The sequence below is a fragment of the Vespa crabro genome, chromosome 23, assembly GCF_910589235.1.
Source record: "Vespa crabro chromosome 23, iyVesCrab1.2, whole genome shotgun sequence".
Taxonomy (NCBI): domain Eukaryota; kingdom Metazoa; phylum Arthropoda; class Insecta; order Hymenoptera; family Vespidae; genus Vespa; species Vespa crabro.
This window is the reverse complement of record NC_060977.1, coordinates 3,876,796-3,900,966: the sequence shown is the minus strand read 5'-3', so window position 1 is coordinate 3,900,966 and position 24,171 is coordinate 3,876,796. Positions and strand designations below refer to the sequence as shown.

The following is a 24,171-nucleotide window of genomic DNA, read 5'->3' as shown; positions in this document are numbered from 1 at the left end:
ATTCATAAATACAAATTGTCATTTATCCGCCATCTATGAATGCATTGAAACAAAAAATTATTGCAACAAAACTTTATGTTTATGCTCGACATTATTGTAATTATTTTTGCAGCGTTTGAATTATATTTCCATTGATTATGCTATATTTTATAAATGTTTTAATTCTTCGAGCTTACACATAAAAATTACCCATAAATCTTAATTCGCAATGAACTTTATTCTTCATATAAATTTCAAATCAATTTATCCGATATTTTAAACGATAAAGTGAATACACATACAGAAACACATGTATACGCTCGTTCAGATTTTTATACGAAACGTAAAATTCCAAAATGATTTAGGAACATCCGAAGTAGTTTCTTAGTTAAGCGTCTGTTACAATATTTACTACGTCGAAGGACGATCGTGTCGAAAAGCAAAATGTCGATTCGCTAAAGAAAAGGTTTATCATCTTTATGACCTTGTATATCTCGAGTCACCATTTACGAGAATTCTATCCACTTTAGATGGCCAAAAAAATTTGCCGTATCTCGATACTACATTCGGTCTATAGGCTATTTCTAGATCACATCTTCCCTTAATACCGTTCGGTTTATCCGCACCCCACCGTCCCCTTCCCACCGCACCGCACACGTGTCCGAATATTTACACGTACGTACGTAACTTACGTACGTCAGGAAATGACGTTCCGTTTCGATCGTGGCAACGATCGAGAACCCTAAAGGGTAGGGAAGAGGGTCCCCTTACTCCGAATCGACGGCTTTGTCAAAGTTATAGCGCCCAATTCACCGACATAAGGGTCGTTCCTGCGATGCTGGCTCCCCCATCCTCGCGTTTCCTCATTTTCCCTCCCTTCATTTTATGTGCATTGCTTTTGATACGAAAGTTTCTCCATGGGTAAGAGTGCACGATAATAACGGGTATATCTCTATCTATTACTTTTCAAACGAGCTAAGCAACAATATAGTGCTCGATAGATACAATATAGCGATCGACCACCATTCTTCGAAGCGAACGAAAACGTCGAGCTTAGGAGCCGAGAGATCAAGAGGTAGGTAGACGCCTTTGAATTTTTTTTCAACCTCGCGCGATTCTCTCATTAGAGAGGATCACGTTGGATTACCAGGCGTTTTCAAAACATGCTACTCCGTAGATCCTAGCTTCGCTTTCCTAACTCGTTGGAACTGGCAGCGCGAATTTTCAGGCTGGCTTACACACGGCCATCTGTCTTGCGCGATAGGATTACGGGATTAAGGATTTTCAGCGTCGAGCCGTTAATAATAATCGTCGTTTGCCACCTCGACGTTGACGTTGGAAGGAAGGGGAGAAAGAGAGATGGAGAGAGAGAAAGAGAGAGAAAGAGATTGAAGGAAGGAAGGAAACATCTTTGATGATACGCGTTGTCGTATCGACGTTAATTATCCACCTCCCTCTTCCTCTCATCCTTTCAGACTTTCTATCTCTGTCCCTCTCTCTCTCCCCCTCTCTCTCTCCCTCTCTCTCTCTCTCTCTCTCTCTCTCTCGCCTTTACTCGAGTCGATCTAACAGAAGGAAAAGCGTCTCGCCGGTGAACGCGTTCAACGAGAGAAGCTTATTCGTCCTCGTCCTATAAATTCCAAGCTTGAAGGACACGAATGCTGAGTCCGATCGACGTAACCGAGGGTCGTTCGAAGAATAATAGTTGACACGAATTGTGATCGCAACTACGTGAACGCACGAAGGTGTCTGGGTTGCCTGTAGCAAAAGCAACGATACGCCAGCGGTAACATACCGCACCAGCTTGTTGTCTGACTATTGCGCAATATGAATTACGTCAACTATCGTTTCTCGTTTTGCTCCAGACACTGATCGTCTTTTAACCACGAACCAATGAAGTTAACGTCAAGTATAACGATATCGATTCTCGATCGAAAGAATCGAGAAATCGTAATAGAAATAACAGTAGATAGTAGTTAGCTATTAACTTAAATATCAGAGAAATTGTTTTCAAGATAAAACAATTAATATTTAAATATTAATAAACTTTTAATAAAATATTGATAAGTATTGAGTTTTTGCTTCAGAAATAAGTGCCATATACACGTACAGATATATAACTTAATTGCTTATGATATAATTTCATTATAATAAATTATTTAAATATAGCGGCACTTACTTATGAGTAAACCACAATATTTAGCAAGATAATGTTAATACGTTAAAATTTCTAGACTCGGCAAAACAACCATACGTTCCGGGTTATCTTTCCGTGCAATGTAACACATGCATACCCGGCATAACTCTGAGAAAAGTAGTTTTCCCTGGGAAAACTTGGAATTACTCGAAATTATCGGGCCGCTTTAAATTCGCCATACTTTAGGGATCGTCTCCAGCCTCCAGGTGTGCCGTTTCATAGGTATTAAAGTCGCGAGGCAGGTAGATCGTGGCTGAAAGGGCGTAGGATACGAATCTCCTGATTGGGCCATCAAAACGACGAGTCAAGCGAGACACGGAAAATGACGCGCATTTATTTTGCATACGTAATCGAGGAGGGCTAAACGAACGAAGACGTCCAAGTTCCAGAGAGTCCTCGGATATTACACCGAGGAGACCCTAGCTCCCCGAAAGAGGGTTAACGATCGGGTCATTGTACCCTCAGCTCGACGTGCCCTTTCGGGGCTCGCGCCTTGCCTTACGCAGCTTCAACGGTCAACCTCGACGGACCGAACGAACCACTGACCGAAAATATTTTCAACGTTCAACGAGTTAACCATCTCGTATGCGGGTACTATCAAAAGAACCTATTATGGTATCAAGAATGATCAATTTACTTCGGGTCAACCGTATAAATTTCAGGATCGGATTTATTCATTAGCATAAGCGTAGATCATTACATGTATTTTTATATAAATTTCCAATAGACATATACACACGCACACAGAGAGAGAGAGAGAGAGAGAGAGAGAGAGAGACAAGCAGAAGGACACAAAATTTCGATCGATATTATTTTCAATTAAAACCAAATCGTTTACTCGAACCGGAAATGTCGTTCTTGCAAATAACATAAACGTTCAACGATAGACGACTAAGAAAACCGACGATCCCGATTTGTCCCTGTATAAGAAAGCTTTCGAGTCTTGGGCTACGATCCAAAAAGCGACCGCCATATTTATGGTCTCCGACGTCTTAACCCAGTGAGCATCGAACGTATCCGGAAAACGAAGTCGAAGTTGAGAGGTTACGGGAGGTCAGGCTTTGGCTTTCTCTATGTGTGTATGTATTCTCTGTAAGGAAACGCCGTGGGTAACGATTTTGGCACTGCTCTGCGATAGCTTTTCGTAGCACGCCTCGGCGATAATGTTCGAAGGGAAACGTGATTCGTCGATGACGATAATTCTGCAATCTAACTCATGAGCCGTCGTCGATAATGCAAGAGGGGAGGCTGGGGAGAAGGAGAGAAGAAGACAGTTTTTCTTTCCTTTTTTCCTACTATTTTTTTTCTTTCTTTTTTCTTTTCTTTTTCTTTCGAATAAAAGTTTTCCTTGGATGGAAAACGATAGAAAATAGTCGATTCGTTTCAAACGCATATTTCATTTCGAAATCTACGACCTTAGGACGCTAGCTTTCGGAAGGAAGTTTCCATTGGTGAAGTCCTTCGTGGGTATGAGAAATCTTGCTTGGAATTTTGAATAAAATACATTGTCCTTGTATTCGTACGTCTCTCGAAAAGGAAACGCAAAAGTTTTGAGATTCGTGCTCGAATGGAAATTTCGAAATAGGACATAGTGTAATTTAGTCTACTGTATGGCAAATTTTAGTTTACAGAAAGTTTCACCAACCTGAATTCGAAACGGGAAATATTTTCTATATCTATACTTTTTACATATATACCCCTATCGGATAGATCGTACGTGATAGATACTCAAGGTCCCTTCTTTTTTAGAGTTTCGAATATAAGAAATTTTATACCAAGTCTCACGTATATGTATCTCGAAAGAGATGACGCACATATATCGATTTTTCTTTCGTCCTCCTACGTCCAACGTTTATCCCTTTCTCTTTCTTTTCTTTCATTTCCTTTCCTTTTTCTTATTTCTTTTTGTCTCTTTCTCTCTTCGTCGTCGAACGATAAATAAAAAAGTTCACATGAAAATTGTTCATTGATAACGTTGATAACGTTCGAAAAACTCAAGATATGTATATTTAACATACCTAACGTAACATTTCGAATGTTATAAAATTCGAATAAATAAATAAATAAAAGAAAAAGAAAAAAAAGAAAATCGAAACGTAACCAAATACTTATCTCAGGTCGAACAATTGGCATACGCGAAAAGAATCGTTGTGAAATTCGTCATCGTCCGCAGTATTTCCGCAGCATTTCCACAGCATCGTCCGTGGTCAGCAAATATCAAAAGAACTGTGGCCAGTTCGGTCGATGAGACGATAACTCGAGGCGGTGATTCCTCGAACGGAAACGAGGTGCAGGCCCGATAAGAACATGCTCGTTCCTCTAATTCCATACGTTATAAACGCCTCTTACGTATCTAATCTAACATTCTTCAACGCTCGTCGTACAAACGCTACGTCCACGAAACGTGCTTTCAAAGTACGCACAGAATCCATGAATCACGTTGTTATAAAAAACGTGTCTCACTTTTCTCTCTCTCTCTCTCTCTCTCTCTCTCTCTCTCTTCCGTGACCCCCCACCTCATTCCACCTCATACACTGTCGCCTTCAATCATTTCTGTTATCTATCGATGATAGCAAAAGAAACCATCACATTTGACTCACTTACGATTATTCATTTGCAAATAATTCCTCTACGCGGCATCGTTATTTCCTTTTGTTTGTACGATCGAATATGCGTCAAACAATAATCCACTCGGCGAATCAAGCTTTATATCGACTCCCTTCATAGTTAATCCTTGATACTCAACAAACACCCATTATGAACCACGGTTTCCTATCAGACGTCGTACTAAATTATTTTCCACCTGCAAGCTGTTCTAGCCGCTAACTGATCTCTCGTTCGGAACAAGTTTCTATTTACCGTCCCATTGTTATAACGCTTGCACAACGAATCGATACCATTTTGTTATTCGTTTATTCTTTCAAGTGTATGAAACGAACTGTTAACAGTTTTCGTTGATGTATGTGTGTGTGTGTGCGTGTGTATAGAAACTGATATTCGATACTTTAGAATGACTTTGAAGTTGTGAGAATTAGAAGAAAATTTGTTTAACGGAACTTGTTCTACTAGTTTTTCCTTTATACGATTAAAAAAGTATTTTCTTATCGCTTCAACGTCACGCGTTTGAATTATCCATTTGATTTTCTTTTTTTCCCGTGTATTTTTTCATTTAATATTATTTATCTAACTCATCGAAAACTCTTTGATTTCAATAGTGATAATCTATCGTAGATAAATCGCAAGCAAGTATATCGTACTTCTCTGATTGTAACGAGATCCACCATAAGATGTTCAGTACTTTTGCATAAGGACAACCGTTATGATGGTTGCGTGGTCGTAAATACATATATGAAATATTTATACATTGTTATATAAACATTATTTATTATCCAATTTAGTAATTATTAGTATATTTTCCACTGTATACATATCGTCAAGTATGTAACGTAATCGAAGATTAGATTAAATCGAAAAATTGTAAGTAATATCGTTTTATTGTCACTCACCTTATTGTACCTATCTACGTTTTTGTCGTTTTAAGTCATTAAGTTCATCGAAAGAAAAAAAAAAAAATTCCATCATAAGTTAAATAATTCATATATCATGGAAAACAAAAATATATTACTAAGCAGATACGTATTTATGTAGGATTACACATGCATTTTAACCACATCCGTGCTTATATAGTTCTGAGTTTTATCTACTCGCTTCAACGTGTCCATGGCCAAGCCACAAAGCGTACTCATACGTATATATCTACGTAAATATGCATACACGTACCTATATGTAAATATTTTGAAAGCTCAAAAACAAATTTAAGGATACGTTCTCCTCTAACGTTAGTTCCTCGAACGGCTTTTATTTACGTGACCTACTAGTGATTGAAAATGTTCGGCATTAAATACCCAACACTCTCGTAATATATCAATATTCCCGTTAGCAAGAGATAAAAAATCCTCCTAGGTTGTTTGAGAATAAGACAAAAAAAGAAAAAGAAAAAGGTATAGAAAATATGACGCCAAAAATAGACAAGGACAGAGAGGAAATATAGTAATGACGGAGATGAGAAGGGAAATGAAAGAAGATAGAAAGATGATCGACCAGTTATAATGTTATATATGTTTGTTTACACGAAATCGTGCTTATCTTTGCAAAAGTAACGATTTTGTAAACAAAAATAAAATCAATATTTCCATGTTATTCGAAAGAAAATGAAAAAGAAGCTTTACAAATGATTCATTGTTTTATTATAAAAAAAAAAAAAAAGGAAAACAAAAAAAAAGCACGTACTATGAATTGTAACGATTCGATAATTTATCGTACAATAATTATTACACAAGTATGTTTCATTTCATCGGTAAAAAATTCTGAAAACTTTTATCAAAATGAAAAGAAACATTGCTAATATAACATTTATTTGATAAATATTATATGATATGTATATACATTATGTTTGTCATTCGAAGAATAATATAACATATTTGTTGTTAGTTAACTGACAAACAAATTTTATCCATTTTAATGGACGATGAAAAGTCACGTATATATATCACATACATACATATCTAATTAATTTGTATAAAACAATTATTTATTAATAAAAATATTTACGAAGATTAGACGTGATACAGGAATATAGGAAAGAGAAAAATAGAATGTTATTAGCGGTATTATACTAATGCCGATTAAATTAAAACGATAAAAGGGCCAGTAATAAAAACAATAAAAACGGTATGAGTATGAGGAGAAAAAAGTTCTTCTTTTTCTTGCTAAAAAAAAGAAAAAAGAAAGTAGAAGAAGAATAAAACAAAAAGGAAAATTAAGAACGAAAAGGAACGAACACGATAATTTTTCGTTAGATGAAATTCATTAAAAAAGAAAAAAAAAAAAAAAAAAAAAAGAAGAGATAAAAGAAATCTGCTTTTGTAAAGAGAGACAGAGAGAGATATAGAGAGAGAGACAAAGAGAGAGAGAGAGAGAAAGAAAGAGAAAGAGGAGAAAAAAAGAAAAGGAGCATGCGTAGGTATGTGCGTTTTAGAGAGAGAGAAGGAAATAGTGTGTCCGGGCGTCGCGACGCTACCGAGCAGTGCTGCCACGGGGACGTCGTGCGGTCGGCGGTCGCGTCGCCGGCGAGACACGAACGCAACGTTCGGAGCCGCTCGGTCGTGTTCGGGTATCGTCGCACGGCGCTTATGGCAAGGGAACGTCAGTCACTCTTCGGCGCTCGCGCGGAAGGGTTTGTACGGTTTGCCGCCGCTCGGGTTTTCACGTCGGTCCCTAGCGGAGTAGTGTGTGTCGAGAGCGCAAAGAATACATATATCTCTCTGATGCAGCGCGTTTCTTCTTCCTCCAAAGCCGTCCCCGGCGTCCTCGGTTGCCGTCTCTTTTGATCTCTCGCGCGGTCGATCGAGCTCGGTTTTCGCGTCGAGGAAGGAAAGTGATATACGTATATACACACACACACACACACATATATATATATATATATATATATATTTACATCTCTCTCGACATATACATATATATATATATATATAAATATATATACACACACGAAATAGAAAGAAATAAAAAAGAAATATATATATTATATCTACATCTACATCTACGATCCACCAATAAACGTATATATATATATATGTAAATATATACGCGCGAACGCACGCGGAATTCGGAAAAGCCGGCTTTTCAAAGAGGTAGTGGGGGTAGACGCGATCCGCGCGTGTCTCCCAGTGTATGACGTTTACGAGAACGTCGTGAGAGAGAGAAAGAGAGAGAGAGAGAGAGAGAAAGAAAGAGAGAGAGAGAGAGAAGGTGGAGGAGATATTTAAAAGGATTAAAAGGAAAATAAGAAGAAGGAAATCTATCTCTCTCCATTTAATTTTTTTTTTTTTTTTGATGTGAAAACAATAACAAAGTAATTGACTTCGTCGTCATCGTCATCGTCATCGTCCTCGTCGTCGTCGTCGTCGTCGTTGTCGTCGTCGTCGTCGTCGTCACGAGGACCAAACGACAGAGATTCCTCATCGTTGTCTGACAAGGGACGAAGAAGAACGAGCACGGCTACAACGCTCCTATCCGTCGCCGGCATTTTGACGTTTGTTTCTACGGTGTCCTTCTCCTTTTCTCTCTCTCTTTTTCTCTTTCTCTCTCTTTCTCTCTCCCTCTTTATCTATCTTTCTCATTATTATTATTATTATTCATTCCGTTAAACTGTTTTGGTTAAACGTTACGAGAAGAAAGTACAACACTCTCTCTTTTTCTCTCTCTCTCTCTCACTCTCTCATTCTCTCTTTCTACTCTTTGCTCTCAGCTCACTGATTGATACGAGCCAGGGGCACACTTCTCGTCGCTCGTATGATGGATACTGGCGCGAGTGACTCGTGTACGCGACGCCACTCGAAGCAGACAGAGCGTCGTCGTCGCGTCGTCGCACAGTGAAGTTTGCCCGCGCGTTCTATCTCTTTCCTACATCCCTCTTTATCTATCTATCTTTCTCTTTCTTTCTGTCTGTCTGTTTGTCTATCTGTCTTTATCCTTCTATCCCTATCTTTGTCATCCTTTTCTGAAAGAGTGCGACGCGTAAGGAAGTGTGTCAGCATCGAATAAATCGTACTCTTGCCGCTCGTGGGAGTATCGATCGAAAAGGCAAAGAAGAGGAGGAGGTGGAAGAAGAAGAAGTAGAAGAGGAAACTGAGGAGAAGTAGAAGAAGACGAAAAAGGAAGGAAAAGAGGAAGAGGAGAAAAGAAGAAGAAGAAGAAGGGGAAGAAACAAGCAAGCAAGCAGGAAGAAGTTACCGGGTGTTGTTTCTTCTTCGATGTTACGCGCACGTGTGCGTGCCGAAACGTGCCGTTCCTAATAACGTGTAGTAGTAGTTGTTGGTTCGTCTAAAAAAGAAATATATACATATATATATCTCTATATATAAATACACACACACATATATATATATATATATATATATATCTATATAAACGTGCGCGTGATAAAAAAAATCCGCGATTACTCGTGCGACGATCAGTGATCGGGCATCAAGTTTTGGTTATTGTGCGTCGTATATAGTCGTCGTCATTGTCATCGTCATCGTCGTTATTTTCATCGTTGCCATCGTCGTTATTTCTCGCAGCTATTAGCTCTAGTCTACAAAGTCCTCCTTCCTTTTTACTTTTCTCATTGTCATTATCTATCTATTTCTCTCACTCTTTCTCTTTCTCTCTCCCTTTTTTTTTTCTATTTCCATCGTTATCTCCATGTTCACCGTTGTGATCGTCTACGAAACTTAAGCAAACTTGTTCTTCGAAGAACGACGAATAAGAAGGAAAGAGAAATAAAGTCAACACAACGACGTCACGTAACCATGGATATCCTGCCGAGCGGGAACATATTTAGGGAGTTGCAGGACATACACGATACCGGATACTTTTCGGCCCAGCCGTCGCTCGAGGATCACTGGCAACAGGTAAGTCGAGCTCTGACTTTTTTCCTTCTTCTTTTGCTTCTTCTTCTTTTTCTTCCTTTGTTCTTTTTATTTTTTCCTCCTCTTTAGTAAACTGTCCGCCTTTTCTATCTTCTTTTTATCTTTCATTTCATCGTGTTTTTTCTCCCTTTTTATACTTTCTTTTTTTTCCTTATTCTCTTTTTTTTTTATCTTTCATCCACACCACCAATGGCGCTTCCGAGAGATAATGGTCGATATTTATCAGTCATTATTTTGCAATTTAAGAAAAAAAATATACACACACACACTCGTATATATATATATATATATATATATATATATATATATATAACGAGACACGGGACAGAATGGATCATTTTTATTTCTATTTTTTCTTTCTTTCCTTCTTCTCCTTTCTTTCTTTACATATCATATAAAATAATTGCATATCTTTCTATACTACTCTCATTTATGAAATAGAACCGGAGAGAGATTAATTATCATCAATACGGAAAATACGAAGAATTTATCTCCTTTCTCTCTCTCTCTCTCTCTCTCTCTCTCTCTCTCTCTCTCTCTCTCTCACTTTGAATCGATTCCCGATACGAGGACTAGGACTATGACGGAACGACCTTGGCTCGAGTGTAATAGGTCGGTGAGTACGTTCAGTGACGCGCCGGGTCGGTACCATAGACGCCGCGCGTCCCGTTTGTTTACGAGTGTGCAATGACCTTACGCCGATCCGGGCCGACAAGAGCGAGTGAGCTGCCTCGTACGCAAGAGAGAAAGAGAAAGAGAAAGAGAGAGAGAGAGAGAGAGAGAGAGAGAGAGACGTTCGCCCTGCATTCGCCGCATCTCAGACAAGAATATTGTGCTTTTCGTTTCTCTCTCTCTCTCTCTCTCTTTCTATCTGTCTGTCTAATGACAGATATTTTCGTCTTTTTCTTTTACGAGAGATAATTCCATATTCCTAATTTCTAATCTCCTCGATCGAAGATTTAAATCGTAATAGCCTTCGATTTTCAAATATTATTACGTATGTTTCTATAGGTTGCTATTATTATTATTGTAGTTATCGTTATTTTTTTTCCCATATGTTTTCTTTTTTTCTTTATTTTTTTTTCTACCCTTTCATAACTAATCGTGTTATTTTTAAAAAATTCATCTATCTAGTCGGCTAGCTCTCGACCCTACAGCAATATTCAACGTCGAGATTATTATAGTTCCTTCGATTGCAATTAACCCGAAATCGTTCGGAGAAAGCGAACTGTCGGTCGACGACGCAATAAATCGATGACATTATAATATACATACCTAAATACATATGCATACACATAAATACACACGCACGCACACATATATATAATATGTGTGTATATATGTTTTGCGTTCTTTAGCTTATTGCATCGTCGTTCGATTTAATTGAAATTAAAAGAAAAGGAAAAAATATTAGAATCTATTGTACGAAATATTATTATTTACATATATTATATGTAATATAAATTATTTATTACAACAATATATATCGATGTATGTAAATTATATAATTATGTTTTCTCAATACATTGTAATTACTATGAACTATTTTTCATTTCGATATAGTAGTACTAGGTAACCGGCTTTAATTATCCTCTCACAATTTCCTGACGCGTTTAACAATACGATATAGGTAATACACACAGACACACACACACATTATATATATATATATGTGTGTGTATGTGTACATTGTTTCGATATAACCTCGTAGACCCGAGTCACAGAGCAGAGTTAGGTCGACCTTTTGCGGTGAGAGTGCACGATGGCGTAGAGCTGAATTATTTGTTTTAGCGGGTAAATTAATTCGCGAATAAAACGCGTATACTCGCTTGTTTCGCCGACGATATCAAATATCTCATGCGTCGTCGTAAACGCGAGACGTGTCGACGAATTATTAAATATTTGTGGAAAATGAAGGATCGAACGAACGATCGATCGATCTAATCGATCTGATCGATATGATCGTATATTGCCTGTTACGTACTTTGATCGCTCGTTATACAACTTTGAAGGCTTATTACGTTTTTCTCTCTCTCTCTCTCTCTTTCTTTCCCCCCTCTCTCTTTCTCACTCTTTCATTCTCTCTCTCTCTTTCTACCTCTCTCTGTCTCGTTTATCGTATGCACTCGCGTCTATGTTGCCGACATGCCGATTTGTATAATAAATCTAATGTCACCGATTGATCGATCGATCAAAAGAAATGATGCATTACTAATTGCAAATAAATTTATAAATGCAATGAGAAACTTATATAGAATTTTTTAATATCTCTTATCTCCAATGATATTCATTTTTTTCGCCGTACGATCAAAAATTGACTACCGTTTTTTTGAATTATCCAAGTTTATTTTTCTTTTTTGTGCTTTCTTCTTTTTTCATCTTTTCTCTTTTCAATCGTTTAAATGTTATTATTAGTTCTTTTTCTCTTTTCTACTCCCTTTCGATATCTTTCTGTGGTAATTTTAATCCTACGATTTTTCTTTTTTTTTTTTTTTTATATATATTCAAATATTAGCACGTAAAATTGTTCCGTTATATTACATGTAAGTAGTATTAAACAGTTTGCGTATATGTCTGCGTACATCTAAATTGAGAATTTCGATCGCAATTAGCTTGGTACTCGTCGACATGTTCGATTTCGGTATTTGGTCGAGTATGCATATATATATATATATATATATATATACATATATATATATATATATTCAGGTAATAATCTCTGATACGTTTGTAAGGACTTGGTTCGGAACAGACGGATAATTAGTTTTCAGTTATAAACGTGCGTAGAAATACAGAATGGTTAATTATACGTGATGAATAATGGTTTCCGACATTTTTCGAGATTTATTTAACGACGGTGTTTAAACGTCGTTGTACTTATCAGCCATTCGTTATCTCATGTACAGTTAGTCATTTTACGGGATATTTCCATACAAACGGAAATAACGCCAACGTTCACGTTCTGTCCTGTAGATATATATCGATGGTAAAAATGGTTCGGAAGTGCATAGCTTTTTGTTTTTGTTTGGGTTTTTTCTTTCTTTTTTTTTGTTTTTATTTTCTCTTCCTTTTCTCTCTCTCTCTCTCTCTCTCTCTCTCTCGTTCGTCTCGCGTTTCGTTTTCGTGTTTTATTCAAAAATCGCACATAGTAGTCTCTGGTTCACCCTCGAGATTTGCCCGTGCCATCGCGAGCAAGCGATGCGATGCGATTGTTATTTATCGTGTAAAAAAAGAAAAAACGAACAAAAAAAAGCAGAATTACGAAAAAGGAAGACGAGAAAGAGAGGGCAAGAGAGGTAATGGTAACGCAAGTATCATCTCGAACAAAAGGAGGATGAATAATTTTTACTGGGTCAGAGATATGCGTGCAGATCGAGAGGAAAACAAAAACGAAAACGAAAACAAAAAAAAAGCAAGGGAAGGAAAAGAAGAAGAAGTAGAGCACAATCGATACGAACGCGTCCCAAAGGTATATATATATAGTACGTTTTTCTGAAAAGAAATTTTTAAAAAGCTCGAAGATGACAAAAGAAATAATAGACGACATAAAATCTATTATATTTAGATATTTTCTTCCGCGAGGCCGTAAGTTTCGCACAAAATATTTCGATGCCGCCAAAAACGTTCGTGAACGATCGAAGCGTATGTATCTCCAGGGAAAACATCGTGAAACCAACGGAATAATATCGGATGGTGTGTTTTGTACATTGAAATTTAATATTTATATTGTTTGCTACGATCGAACTTTATATATCGTATATTTGATAGGACTTCATACTGTCACGGATCCTTCTCTCTAGTGGAACTAGTGGAAACACTATTGAAATGAAAGTTATTCAACCAACTTGCGGTAGATATATTCTGCCCCGAAAATAACTTTTTCCTCGATTCGATTTTCGTTTACCGAACGTTGTCGAACGTAGATGTATATCGTTAGTATCGATGATGAAAAAAAAAAAAAAAAGAAAAAAACAATTGCAAAATTTTTCACCATCTATATGTCGAATTCGATGATGTCGTTTTGTCGATCAATTACTCTAAATTTTATATATTTGTCCTTTGCAATGGGACGTTACATACAATGCGATGCGTTTGTAACGTGACACTTCGTTTATTAAATATAATAAATCTATAGAAAACAATTTTATTTAAAAAAAGAAGAAAAAAACAAAAAAGAAAGAAAGAACAAAAAGAAAAACAAAGAAACAAAAAATTACTTTCAAGATATAAGCGCAATTCTATACGGGCGAGAACGGATGGAGATATCAAAAGCAGAAAAAAAATCGAATCGATTCGAATGGAATCTAATCAGAATTGTTTGGTCGAAAAGAAAGAAAAAAAAAAAAAAGAAAGAAAAAAAGAAAAACGAATGAAGAAAGAAAGGTTATTGTTAACGTTACGTACATGCGTGAAATTTAATAAATCGAACATATACATAAAAAACGTCTAATTCAAAGAAATTAAATATTACAATGTTAATTATCTCGTGTATCATTTATATAGAAAAAGAAAAAGAAGTAACGTAACTTATCTAAATCGCGATACATTAAATACGTTAATCCGATTCTATTCGCTCTCTCTCTTTTTTTTCTTTTCTTTTTTTCTTTTCTTTTTTAATCCGTCGCATTTCATTAGGACGGAAGATAAAGGGTTTCGTTAATGGCGGCGAAAGGACGACATCGAATGATTTTCCAGGACTCGGATGAGAAAGGCGCGCGTCGATGCAGCAGACGAGTGCGCATCGAGCGGAAGGAAGAGGCAATTTTCTCGTCGCGTTTAAACGGCGCATACCGGGCGACCGAGTGACTCGACCGAGTGCCGCGTTTTCCCTCTATCTCATCTCCCCCGTACTCTTTACCTAAACCACTACTACCGTCACTAAAACTACCCCTCTCTCTCTCTCTCTCTCTATCTCTTTTTCTCGTCCTACTCCGCGTGTGCATTAGAATAAGAATATCCAAACGCACAAAGGCGTTTTTGGTGAATGAGCCTGACGTAACTCTTTTGTTTCGAACACGGCTCGCTGGTACTCTTCTTCGTATTTCCTCTCTCTCTCTCTCTCTCCTTCTGCGACTCATCCACCCTCTCCTCCCTTATCCTCTGTCCTGGTCCACGGTGCGCGCAATGGGACGAGAAACAATGGTTTGCCGGTACAATGGGCCGCAATGTGAGTGATGCGAAAGATGCCATTGTAGCCGCGGCTGCGGAACGTGGCATTGTTAACCTTCGATGGCACAACCTCCTTTTCTGACTGCATGATTCTCCTTCTTCGACCACGACCGTCACCACCACCGTCACCGCTACCTACCTCCACCGCCATTGCCATTGCTACCGTCAACTATTTCCCCCCTTTCTCTTCTTCTCTTTCTTCTTTCTGGCCAGATCAACAATTTCGACGAAATCTTATATAGTTACTTACTAAGTTGGAACGTTTCTCGTTCGGAATGAAAATTTTGCGTTACTATTCATGTGAGTGTAATTTTCTTTTCGTCGTTGTTTTTTTTTTCTTTTTTTTTTTCTTTTTTACTATTTCCTTTTTTTTTTTCTTTCTTTCCATGCGTGCGGCGTCGGCGTGCGACCATTTGGAAACGAGCACGCCGCGACGGTTATTTCTGAGTTCTGCTAGCGGCATGCTCACCATCGTGGAATTCAGTTTTATGTCCCGCACTCTCTTCTCTCTCTCTCTCTCTCTCTCTCTCTCTCTCTCTCTCTCTTTCTGTCGTATGTTGCGCACCAGCCAGAACGATCCTTGCAGCTCTTTAGCTCTCGTCTCTCTCTCTTTCTTTTTTTCTTTCTTTCTTTCTCTTTAGATTCACGTACACTCTGCGTTCCCTCGTTCATCATAGCTGGGTCACTCGTAAGATGGATCTATTAACCCTACCGCTATTACGCTGGGCCAAGGGAGAAATATTATCCGTTGGATCTCGCGACTGCTTGCGGCTGCTTGCTCGTTCGTTCGTTCGTTCGCTCGCTCGTTCGCTCGCTCGCTTTGCTTGCTTGTTTGTTTGCTTTCTTGCTTGCTTACTTGCTTGTTCGGTTACTTGGTTCCATGGTTGTTTGGTTGTATGGTTATTCGGTTGCTCACTGGTTTGCTTTTATCTATCTACCTATCGTAGTTCTAGGTTAGCTTAGAAATTTTATTACTATCGGAATGAGAACATTTGGAAACTGGGGGGACTAAACTGGTTTTATATCGATACTTTGTGCGATAGTTTGTGTAAAATGGTTAGTACCAATTGAGATCATCGTGGTTAGAACAGAAAGAATTATTCATAACGGAATCGTCTTATCGTTGAAAATGATAGATAGAGAGAGAAAGAAAAGGAGGACGATATTAAGGTTGATCGTCGTTGAGGGAAAGCGGCTTAGAAAAGAAGGAAAAAGGTAAAGTGATCGGGGAGACCGGTCGTCGTTTGCGGTAGACACACCGTGACTTTAAAACGTTCCGCTTGATTCACGTCTTATCGAAGTTTTAAGTCCGGCATGGTTAGTTCTTCTCATGGAAATAACACAGTTATTGCTTTAGAGTGGATCACGCACTCGAGATAAACACGAGTGCGTGATCCGATCGTTCGATTTAGACATTTTTTTATTTTCTCTTTCCTTTTCTTTTTTTTTCCTATTTTATATTTGTTTTTGCTTTTTTGTTTTCTTTTTTTACATTGCTACATGTACGGTTACTTTTGTATTTTTCTTGCTTCAGTTTAATACTCCGTTCATTTTCCTACGATTGGAATATACTGTCTATCATTTTGTACTATATACATACGTATATATATATATATATATATATATATGATTTTTAATTTTAAAATAAATTATATACATGGTTCTCTTTGTATACTACGTAACAACTATTATATAAATATTACTTTGTCTTTTTCTTCCTATTATTTTAAAACCATATCACTATTACTATGATCGGAGTGTAGTACGTATTAGTTTGTACTACGTTGTTTATGATTTTTTATCTTTTCTTTTCTTTTTCTTTTTTTTTTTTTTATTCTTCTTTCGTACCGCACCTTTTAAATATCTACAAAAAATCAATTATTTCTTTATTTCTCTTTACGCACTTCGCATATATTATCATTATGTATTCTTGTATTTTTCTTATTTGTTGTTATTTAAATAGTCTATATCGGTACTACTATGTACTTTGATTCGACTATTACTTCGTCTTTTTATTATTATTATTATCTATTTTTATACTTTCTTTTGCTTTCTACTATTATGCACATTTTGATCTATTTACCTTACTCGTAGGTAAAAAAAATATTCGCGGAAAGAAATTACGTATTTTTTCTTCTCTCTTCCTTTATTTATTTATTTTTTTTTTTTGTTTATTTTCATGTCTCCCTCATTTTCTCTCACACGGATATGTGTCTCACTTGCTTATCGTCGTTCGTTCAGCTCGAAAAGGGTTGAACAACAGGCATATCGGGTGGCCGATTTGAACGAAAGTATCAAAGGAAACAACTTGATGTCGAACAAACGGTCGCTCCTAGCGGTAATAGTTGACCGTTTCGTCGGGAATGGGTGGGGGGAGTTGTGGGGGGGGGGGGGGTGAGGAAGGGGGAAGGGTAAAATCGGGGGTTGGACATTTGCGGAGATAGTCACGCTCGAATTAACGCGCTTTTCGAGATCTGCCGTTCGCAATGAGCGTGCGCGCCGACAACAACAACGTGGCTGGTCGGATACAAAACATTGTTCGTTTGTCCGATGGCGCGAGCGAAATTATCGACGGTGTGGTGATGGGAGGAGGGGAAGAGGAAGAGGGAGAGAAGGAAGAGAGGGGAAGGTATCGACGAAAGAGGAGGAAGGGTATGATGGTGCTGGTAGGAAACGAAAAAGGGAAACAAAGGACCGATAAACACAAATTGGTCCTCTTTCCTCTATTTCTCTGTTTTTTTCTCTTTCCCTCTCTCTCCCTCTCTCTTTCTCGATTTTCGTTCGCTGCATTTGATCGCCCTGACAAATTTCGTGCTCGTTTTGTCGAGTTCACCGTGTAGAAGTGGTTAGATTATTCGAGAAATAAAGGTAGCGACAAAAAAGGAGAATATATCTCTCTTATCATGAAATTATCAGTGCTTCTCTCTCTCTCTCTCTCTCTCTCTCTCTCTCTCTCTATCTATCTAACTATCTATCTATCTATCTATCTATCTATCTATCTTTTTCCTTCATTCCTTTTTTCTCGTGCCTATAGAGATGTTGAAGATGTATTCGCATATTGCCTCTCGTCAAATGCGTTACCTTTCTCGTTCGTGACGATCGACTTGATCGGTCGGTCGATCGATGGTTTTTTTCCTTTCTAGGTGTCTGGTGCAATACATTTAAACGTTCTTCTTCATGGTCGGTAAAGTGCAACGTCGTGGTAATTAAATCAAGTGACGACGTAATATCAAAGTTCGTCCTTAGGTACTCGAGAGGAGGATATTAAGCCTTTGCATCTTTTGAAGGGTCACCTTTGCCGCGTAGCTCTGGCTCTTTGATAAACATTGTTTCAATAAGGCTTCGCTTTTGATGCTCGGCAACTCAGGAGAAGCTCCGAGAATGATTTGAAATATTACTGGACTCTCTCTCTCTCTCTCTCTCTCTCTCTCTCTCTCTCTCTGCGTTTGCGATTTCAAGATGAGAACCTATCTACCTACATGCGAAATACGCGCTCGAAACTTTAGATTTGCGGATAAGAACGAATAACTGTTATCTCTTTGGTGCTACTCTCCAAATCCGTTGAGCTCCTTTCGCTTTTGCTTTACGTTCTCGGCTAAGCAAGGATCGCGAACCTTTTAAGACGATTGCCTGTTACTACTCGCAACTCAAAGTAGATACAGGAAATGAAACGTTAACGAACGAGGCGTTCATATCTCGTTCGTTCATGTCTTCGAATTGTATATCAATATACATATATACATACATGTATATATATGTACATGAATGTATGGTATGTATGGTATGATATGTATGTATCTATGTTTGTATATATGTATATATAGTTAAATGTATGTGCGATAAACTCGACTTAACTCAACTCGACTGTGTCTATGCTGTGTTTGTGTGTGTGTGTGTGTGTGTGTACATATATACAAAGTTACGATTTTGTGTATATGCATGTATATGTGTGTTTGTATGTATGTATAGTTAAATGTATGTGCGATAAACTTTATCATAGCCGACGTGTGATATCATCGTAAACCAATCTTGAAGAATTCTTAAAACGTTCACGCACGCATCGATATAAAAACGTAAGACATAAAACCTTAAGAATTTCATCCTTACGAAATTTTTCATCGTTACGACTTACGTATTATGGTCTTACGTCGATAGCTAGATGAAGGTATTCAGGACGTATCTCTCCTCTAGATACGATTAATATACGAAGTTGTAAGAGTCCGATGAAGTTGATCTCAAACTGATAAGAGGAATAGTTGTAATCAACCCTTTAGCTTTTGAATTACGTAGAAGAGAGTTCTATCTTATAAATTCTTTACGAGAAATACGATATTCGTTGTTAAAGAAAGAAAGAAAGAAAAAAATAAAATAAAATTAGTCTTTTATATTTATATTCGTTATATCGTTAGAAAAATATAAGAAATTTCTTACGTTTCTAGGCCAAAATTGTAAATTATATTCTTCAAACTTGAATATTGCACTCTGTGCTATCAATTAATCGCGATAATTTCAATTTGCTCGATTTTCTCAACATTACGTTGACCGATATAATGAAACATTACGTTTCGTTAATTCACGAGTATGCCCATTTACTTTTAATATTAATTTTTGAACAAAATTGTAGAATCGACATAAAAGTTTTTCTTCTCTTCTTCCTTGGAAAAATTATTCCATTTAAAAGATTTCATATCCATAGATACGTATTAAATTTATAGAGATGATTTCTTTGAGATATACTGAAATAACAATCCTTCAAGTTTCTTCTGTATTCGTAAGAATGGCAAATGGGTGATGATGGTGATAGTGGTGGTTGTGGTGAAGAAGTAGAAGAAGGGGGGGTGGAGATGGGGTGTGGTTCCTATTTGTTTTGTATGACACAACGTCCGTTCGTTAACGCTTCCCGTTTCGTATCTATCGAACGGAGGCCGAATTGACTTTCTTCGCAAATAAAATCTCCATATCCTACCGAGGAATATATTTGCATGCTTTTCGGATATTTTTTGGTACGGCTAGCGAACGCTTCGTTTGTACGTTGCTCTGTTTACACGAAGCTTCATCGTCGCTTGTCCTCTGCGTTTGTGCATCTAGCACGGCACAGCACGGCACGGCACGGCACGGCACGGTTCAGCGTTTGCTCTCAATATCGAAATAAAATGGAGAAAAAGGATATTGCGGATCCTTGTCCTGGATAAAAAGAAATTCATAGTTTTTCTCCATAGCATCGAATTCTATTAGAAGAGCGACGCTATCTGGTTAGCCGTAAAGCGTAAATTACTTGCCGAGATTTACGAAAGTTTATTCATTAGCGCGTTCAATGCTGCATGTATGTACTACGTACGTGAATACGTCAGTCATAGTTTAACTATACAACTCCCCCGTTTAACTATACAACTTACAAATCCATTAACCGATAGTTATTAACATTCCTACTTTACTATACGAATTTATTTATGTCGAACAATTTTAGATTAGGACGATTGGAACGAAGATTTGATAGTTTTATTTATTTTTTTTCCTTCTTTTTTTTTTTCTTTTTTTTTTAATTCTTCGTTCGTATTTACAGATTGATTATGAATTAACGGCCAATCAAATGTTTTCTTCAGTTAGAAGCCATGAAAACAGAAATATGTTAAGAAATGTTTCAGGATGTCGATTGTGCGTACGAGAAAACAAACTTCAAAATTTCTTCTTGTAAATTAATTTTAACCCTCTTTTTTTTTTTATATAAAAATAATTATTAATAAGATAGTAAATGAACTTATTTTTAAATTGTTTTGTACGTTTTTTCATTTTTTCATTACGTCTTAAGATCGCTTACAATTAAAAATGTGGTTATATAATTATACGTGCTAATATCTCGTTAATTATTAACTTTAGCCTTAGACTTTTGCTTAATAATTTTTTAATAAAGTTTTAATAATCTTTTATTAAGATTATCGATTAAAATATTTAATGAATTAAAAAAATAAAATGGATCTTCTATAAACACGAAAAAAAAATCATTAAACTTTCAGTTTTATCGGGAAAGTTAGGTTTCTTTTCAGATTTCATATTCTTAAAATATATCACGAAACTTCTTTTAATGTATATATGTATATTTTTTTTTTTATCGCTTCTAAAAAACATTTTCTTATTTTATAATCAATCTGTATAAGTAACAGATTCTTATCTCAATCTTGATATATTTTGTCTCTTTTCTCATAAGAAAATATGTTGGAAACAAAACAATTTTAGGATCGTTAAACGTAGCCATGGAATACATACAATGTTGAGGTCAATGAACTTTTTATTCTCTCTTTCTCTCTTTTAGATCATCTTATTATTTTTCATTTCAATTAATTTCAGCCCTCGACCATCTCACATATTTATTTTTGCAGTTTTAATTATAACTATTTTTTACTTGTCAATTCATTATACAATTTAATTATATCACTATTTTATTTATCGATACAAAAATATACATATGTATATCTCGTTGGGATCGGCATAACAAGTAATGATTATTTCCGACATTATAGACCGACCTCTATGCCATCGAGAATGGAAACGTAAAGGTTAAAATTTCCATCGTGTTTACTTTTATTTTAAATATTTGTCTTTTACGTACGAACCTATCCTCCATACTAATTACACTTATAGAATCGTCACGAGTAATATGATGTAACATTCGATTAAAATGTTTCAAGGAAAAACATAGAAGCGTTATTTACGAACAGAATTATTCTTTACGTTTCATTTTTGATAATGGAAGTTAATACGTATGCCTCTGTATATCATACGTCATTCGTATATGAAAAGAATACATATTCAAATATTGTTGTAACAATTCTATTTAACATTCGTATGAATGATCTCCGAAGAGGACATCTAATTGTACATAAACTGATACTTAATTAGTTCCACGAAGAATAAAAATGTAAATGGGACACGTTCAGGAACGTAATGTAATAAATGCATCCGTCAAATGAAACGAAAGTATTTTTCCCTCTTGGAATCCTTATGATAAACGAATTCATTCGTACAATATCAATATTGTCTTCCATAATTTTTTATTTATTGTAAAATCAAAGCTTTCTATCATTAGAGCGAGAAAGAGAGATACCTGAAAAACGTTCTAACTAATGTTAACGATAAAATTAAGTGTTAAACTTAGTAGAGTATGATCACGAATGTCAGTCTGAATCGATCGTTTTAAATTCAAGGCCGTATCGTCGAGATAAACTCGTAAATTCAATTGGCAAAACAAAAAGGACCTTAATTAGAATCGGCACGTTTATGACTAATGAGATTGTATCTATGCTTGCCTTTTAAATTTACTCGATAATTGTTGTACATCCACTGTTCTCTATATTCGTATATATACGTATCGAAAAATACCTAGTGTATATTTTATTAAACTTTATATAATTCGACGCGAAAATTAATTTAATGAATTGAAATGGAAGATACCGAGTAAACAACAACCAAAGTAATTGTAGTCTTTCGTAATTTATGAAAAGAAGAAAAAAAAAATTAAAGAAAAAATTGGAAGAAAAAAAGGACAAATTTTTCATATCTCGCTACGCGTTTGTATTCTTTTTATTATTATTATTATTATTATTATTATTATTATTATTATTATTATTATTATTATTATCATATCGAATTATATAAATTGATATAAATTATCGATCTTTCGATAACAAGAAGACAATTAATCTTTGTTTCATATTGAAGTTGATAAAAGTGTCGTCCGATGTATGTATATGTAAGTTGAAAATACGAGAAAGAAAAAAAAAATATTTAAGAAAAGATTTCGCAATTTCTGAATCATTAATATCGTTTTAAATATTTCTTTTGAATCATGTCTCTCCTTCTCTCTCTCTCTCTCACACACACGATATCGCTACAATATGATTCATCGATTTCTCCGATAAATATGATTCATGACAAGGACAGGAGAGTCAATCTGCATTTAATGACTCGTAAAATCGTATAAGACTTTTCTAGCATACCACGCATAACATAATGTTTACATCTATCTCTTGTAACAGTCTAGACGTATGAAGACAGACTTCTCATTATTTCTTATTTTCAAGTCGTGCAAATGTAAATAAGTATATACGTATGTGTTTATATATTTTTGTATTTACTTATTTTTTTTTCTTTCTTTTTTCTTTTTTTATTCTATCAACATTAAAAAATTATATTAAATTACGTAAAAAAAAAAAAAATAAGGATAATGATAATATCCTTTGTCAAACGATACAATTACAAAGGATACAATTTATTTGAGAAACTAGTATATATTTTGTTTAATATCTGTGATGTATTATTTAGGCAAAGGATTTTTTATTTCTCTTTTTTTTTTTTTTTTTTTTTTTTTTTTTTTTTTTTTTTTTTTTTTTTTACTTTACAAGCGTTTCGTTCCATCACGATATTTTTCTTGCGAGTCTCGTGAATCGATGTGGAAAATCCCGACCGAGCTGAACCAACCAAAAGAAATAGATAATACCTAGCACATAGGTAAGCTCGATCGTTTTGTTGTCTCTGGTTGGTATTAGAGAAGAACGCTTCTGCATCGAGCCACGTCACGTCGTTCTCCATTGCCGGAAGCTAAACGATAAGTCGTTTCACGTAGAGGCTGCTCAGCCACGCCGTTAACAACTGGCAGACACGCGTTAATGGGTTTCAGCTCTGTAAATACATTAAACTCGTACCTAACGTAGCACCGTTAATCGCCGTTTGCAACGCGTTCGACGTACCTTCTCTTAGTCGAGAAACTTTAAGGCCTTTATTAATCGTTTAAAGTAACAAATACGATATCTAATCACGATATTAACTTCGAATTCGGTATCGATATCATTTTTTTTTTTTTAATATATTATAAAATCAATCTTAGAAATATTTTCAATTTTAAGAGATACACTATATTATTCGTGTAATACGTACGTAATGTCTTCCTAATTGATTACGTCGTTATATAATTACGTTGTTGAATCGTTTCAAATAATTTACAAAAAATTTTCCATTGTACGGGTTTATTTAATCAGTCGGCGGACGAAGTAAAATAGGAAGAATAAAAAAAACGAGAGAGAGAGAGAGAAAGTAATAAGAAAAAATGGGAGAGAAAAAAAACAACAAACAAGAGGAGAAAAAAGCAAAAAAAGATAAAAGAGAAAAAAAGAAAGAGGAAAGGAAAAAAAAAAGGTAAAAAAGAAACGCTTCTAACTCAAGTTGGACGTTCAAATTTGCATAACTCTTCTCGTCGGTACGACGTTCCAAAGCGTTTTTCTCAGGTCTTTGCTTTTTAATGAAAGATAATTTAAGTCGTAAGGCGTAAGAAGAGCGAGGACGGTGCTCCTACGT

The 24,171-nt window shown here is 36.0% G+C and overlaps 1 protein-coding gene across 3 annotated transcripts in view; it reads left to right on the top strand.

The window, feature by feature from the left end:
- Nucleotides 1–8,049: 8,049 nt before the first annotated feature.
- The window catches only part of LOC124431969 (Krueppel-like factor 6), a 301,934-nt gene continuing 285,812 nt past the window's right edge, over nucleotides 8,050–24,171 (top strand). Inside the window, exon 1 of one of the 3 annotated variants that reach the window (XM_046980403.1) lies at nucleotides 8,050–9,636. In XM_046980403.1, the coding sequence (XP_046836359.1) occupies nucleotides 9,535–9,636 (102 nt within the window). In that variant the 5' untranslated portion in view covers nucleotides 8,050–9,534. The remainder of the gene's footprint in view (nucleotides 9,637–24,171) is intronic. The other 2 variants (XM_046980405.1, XM_046980402.1) reach the window with 2 other exon arrangements.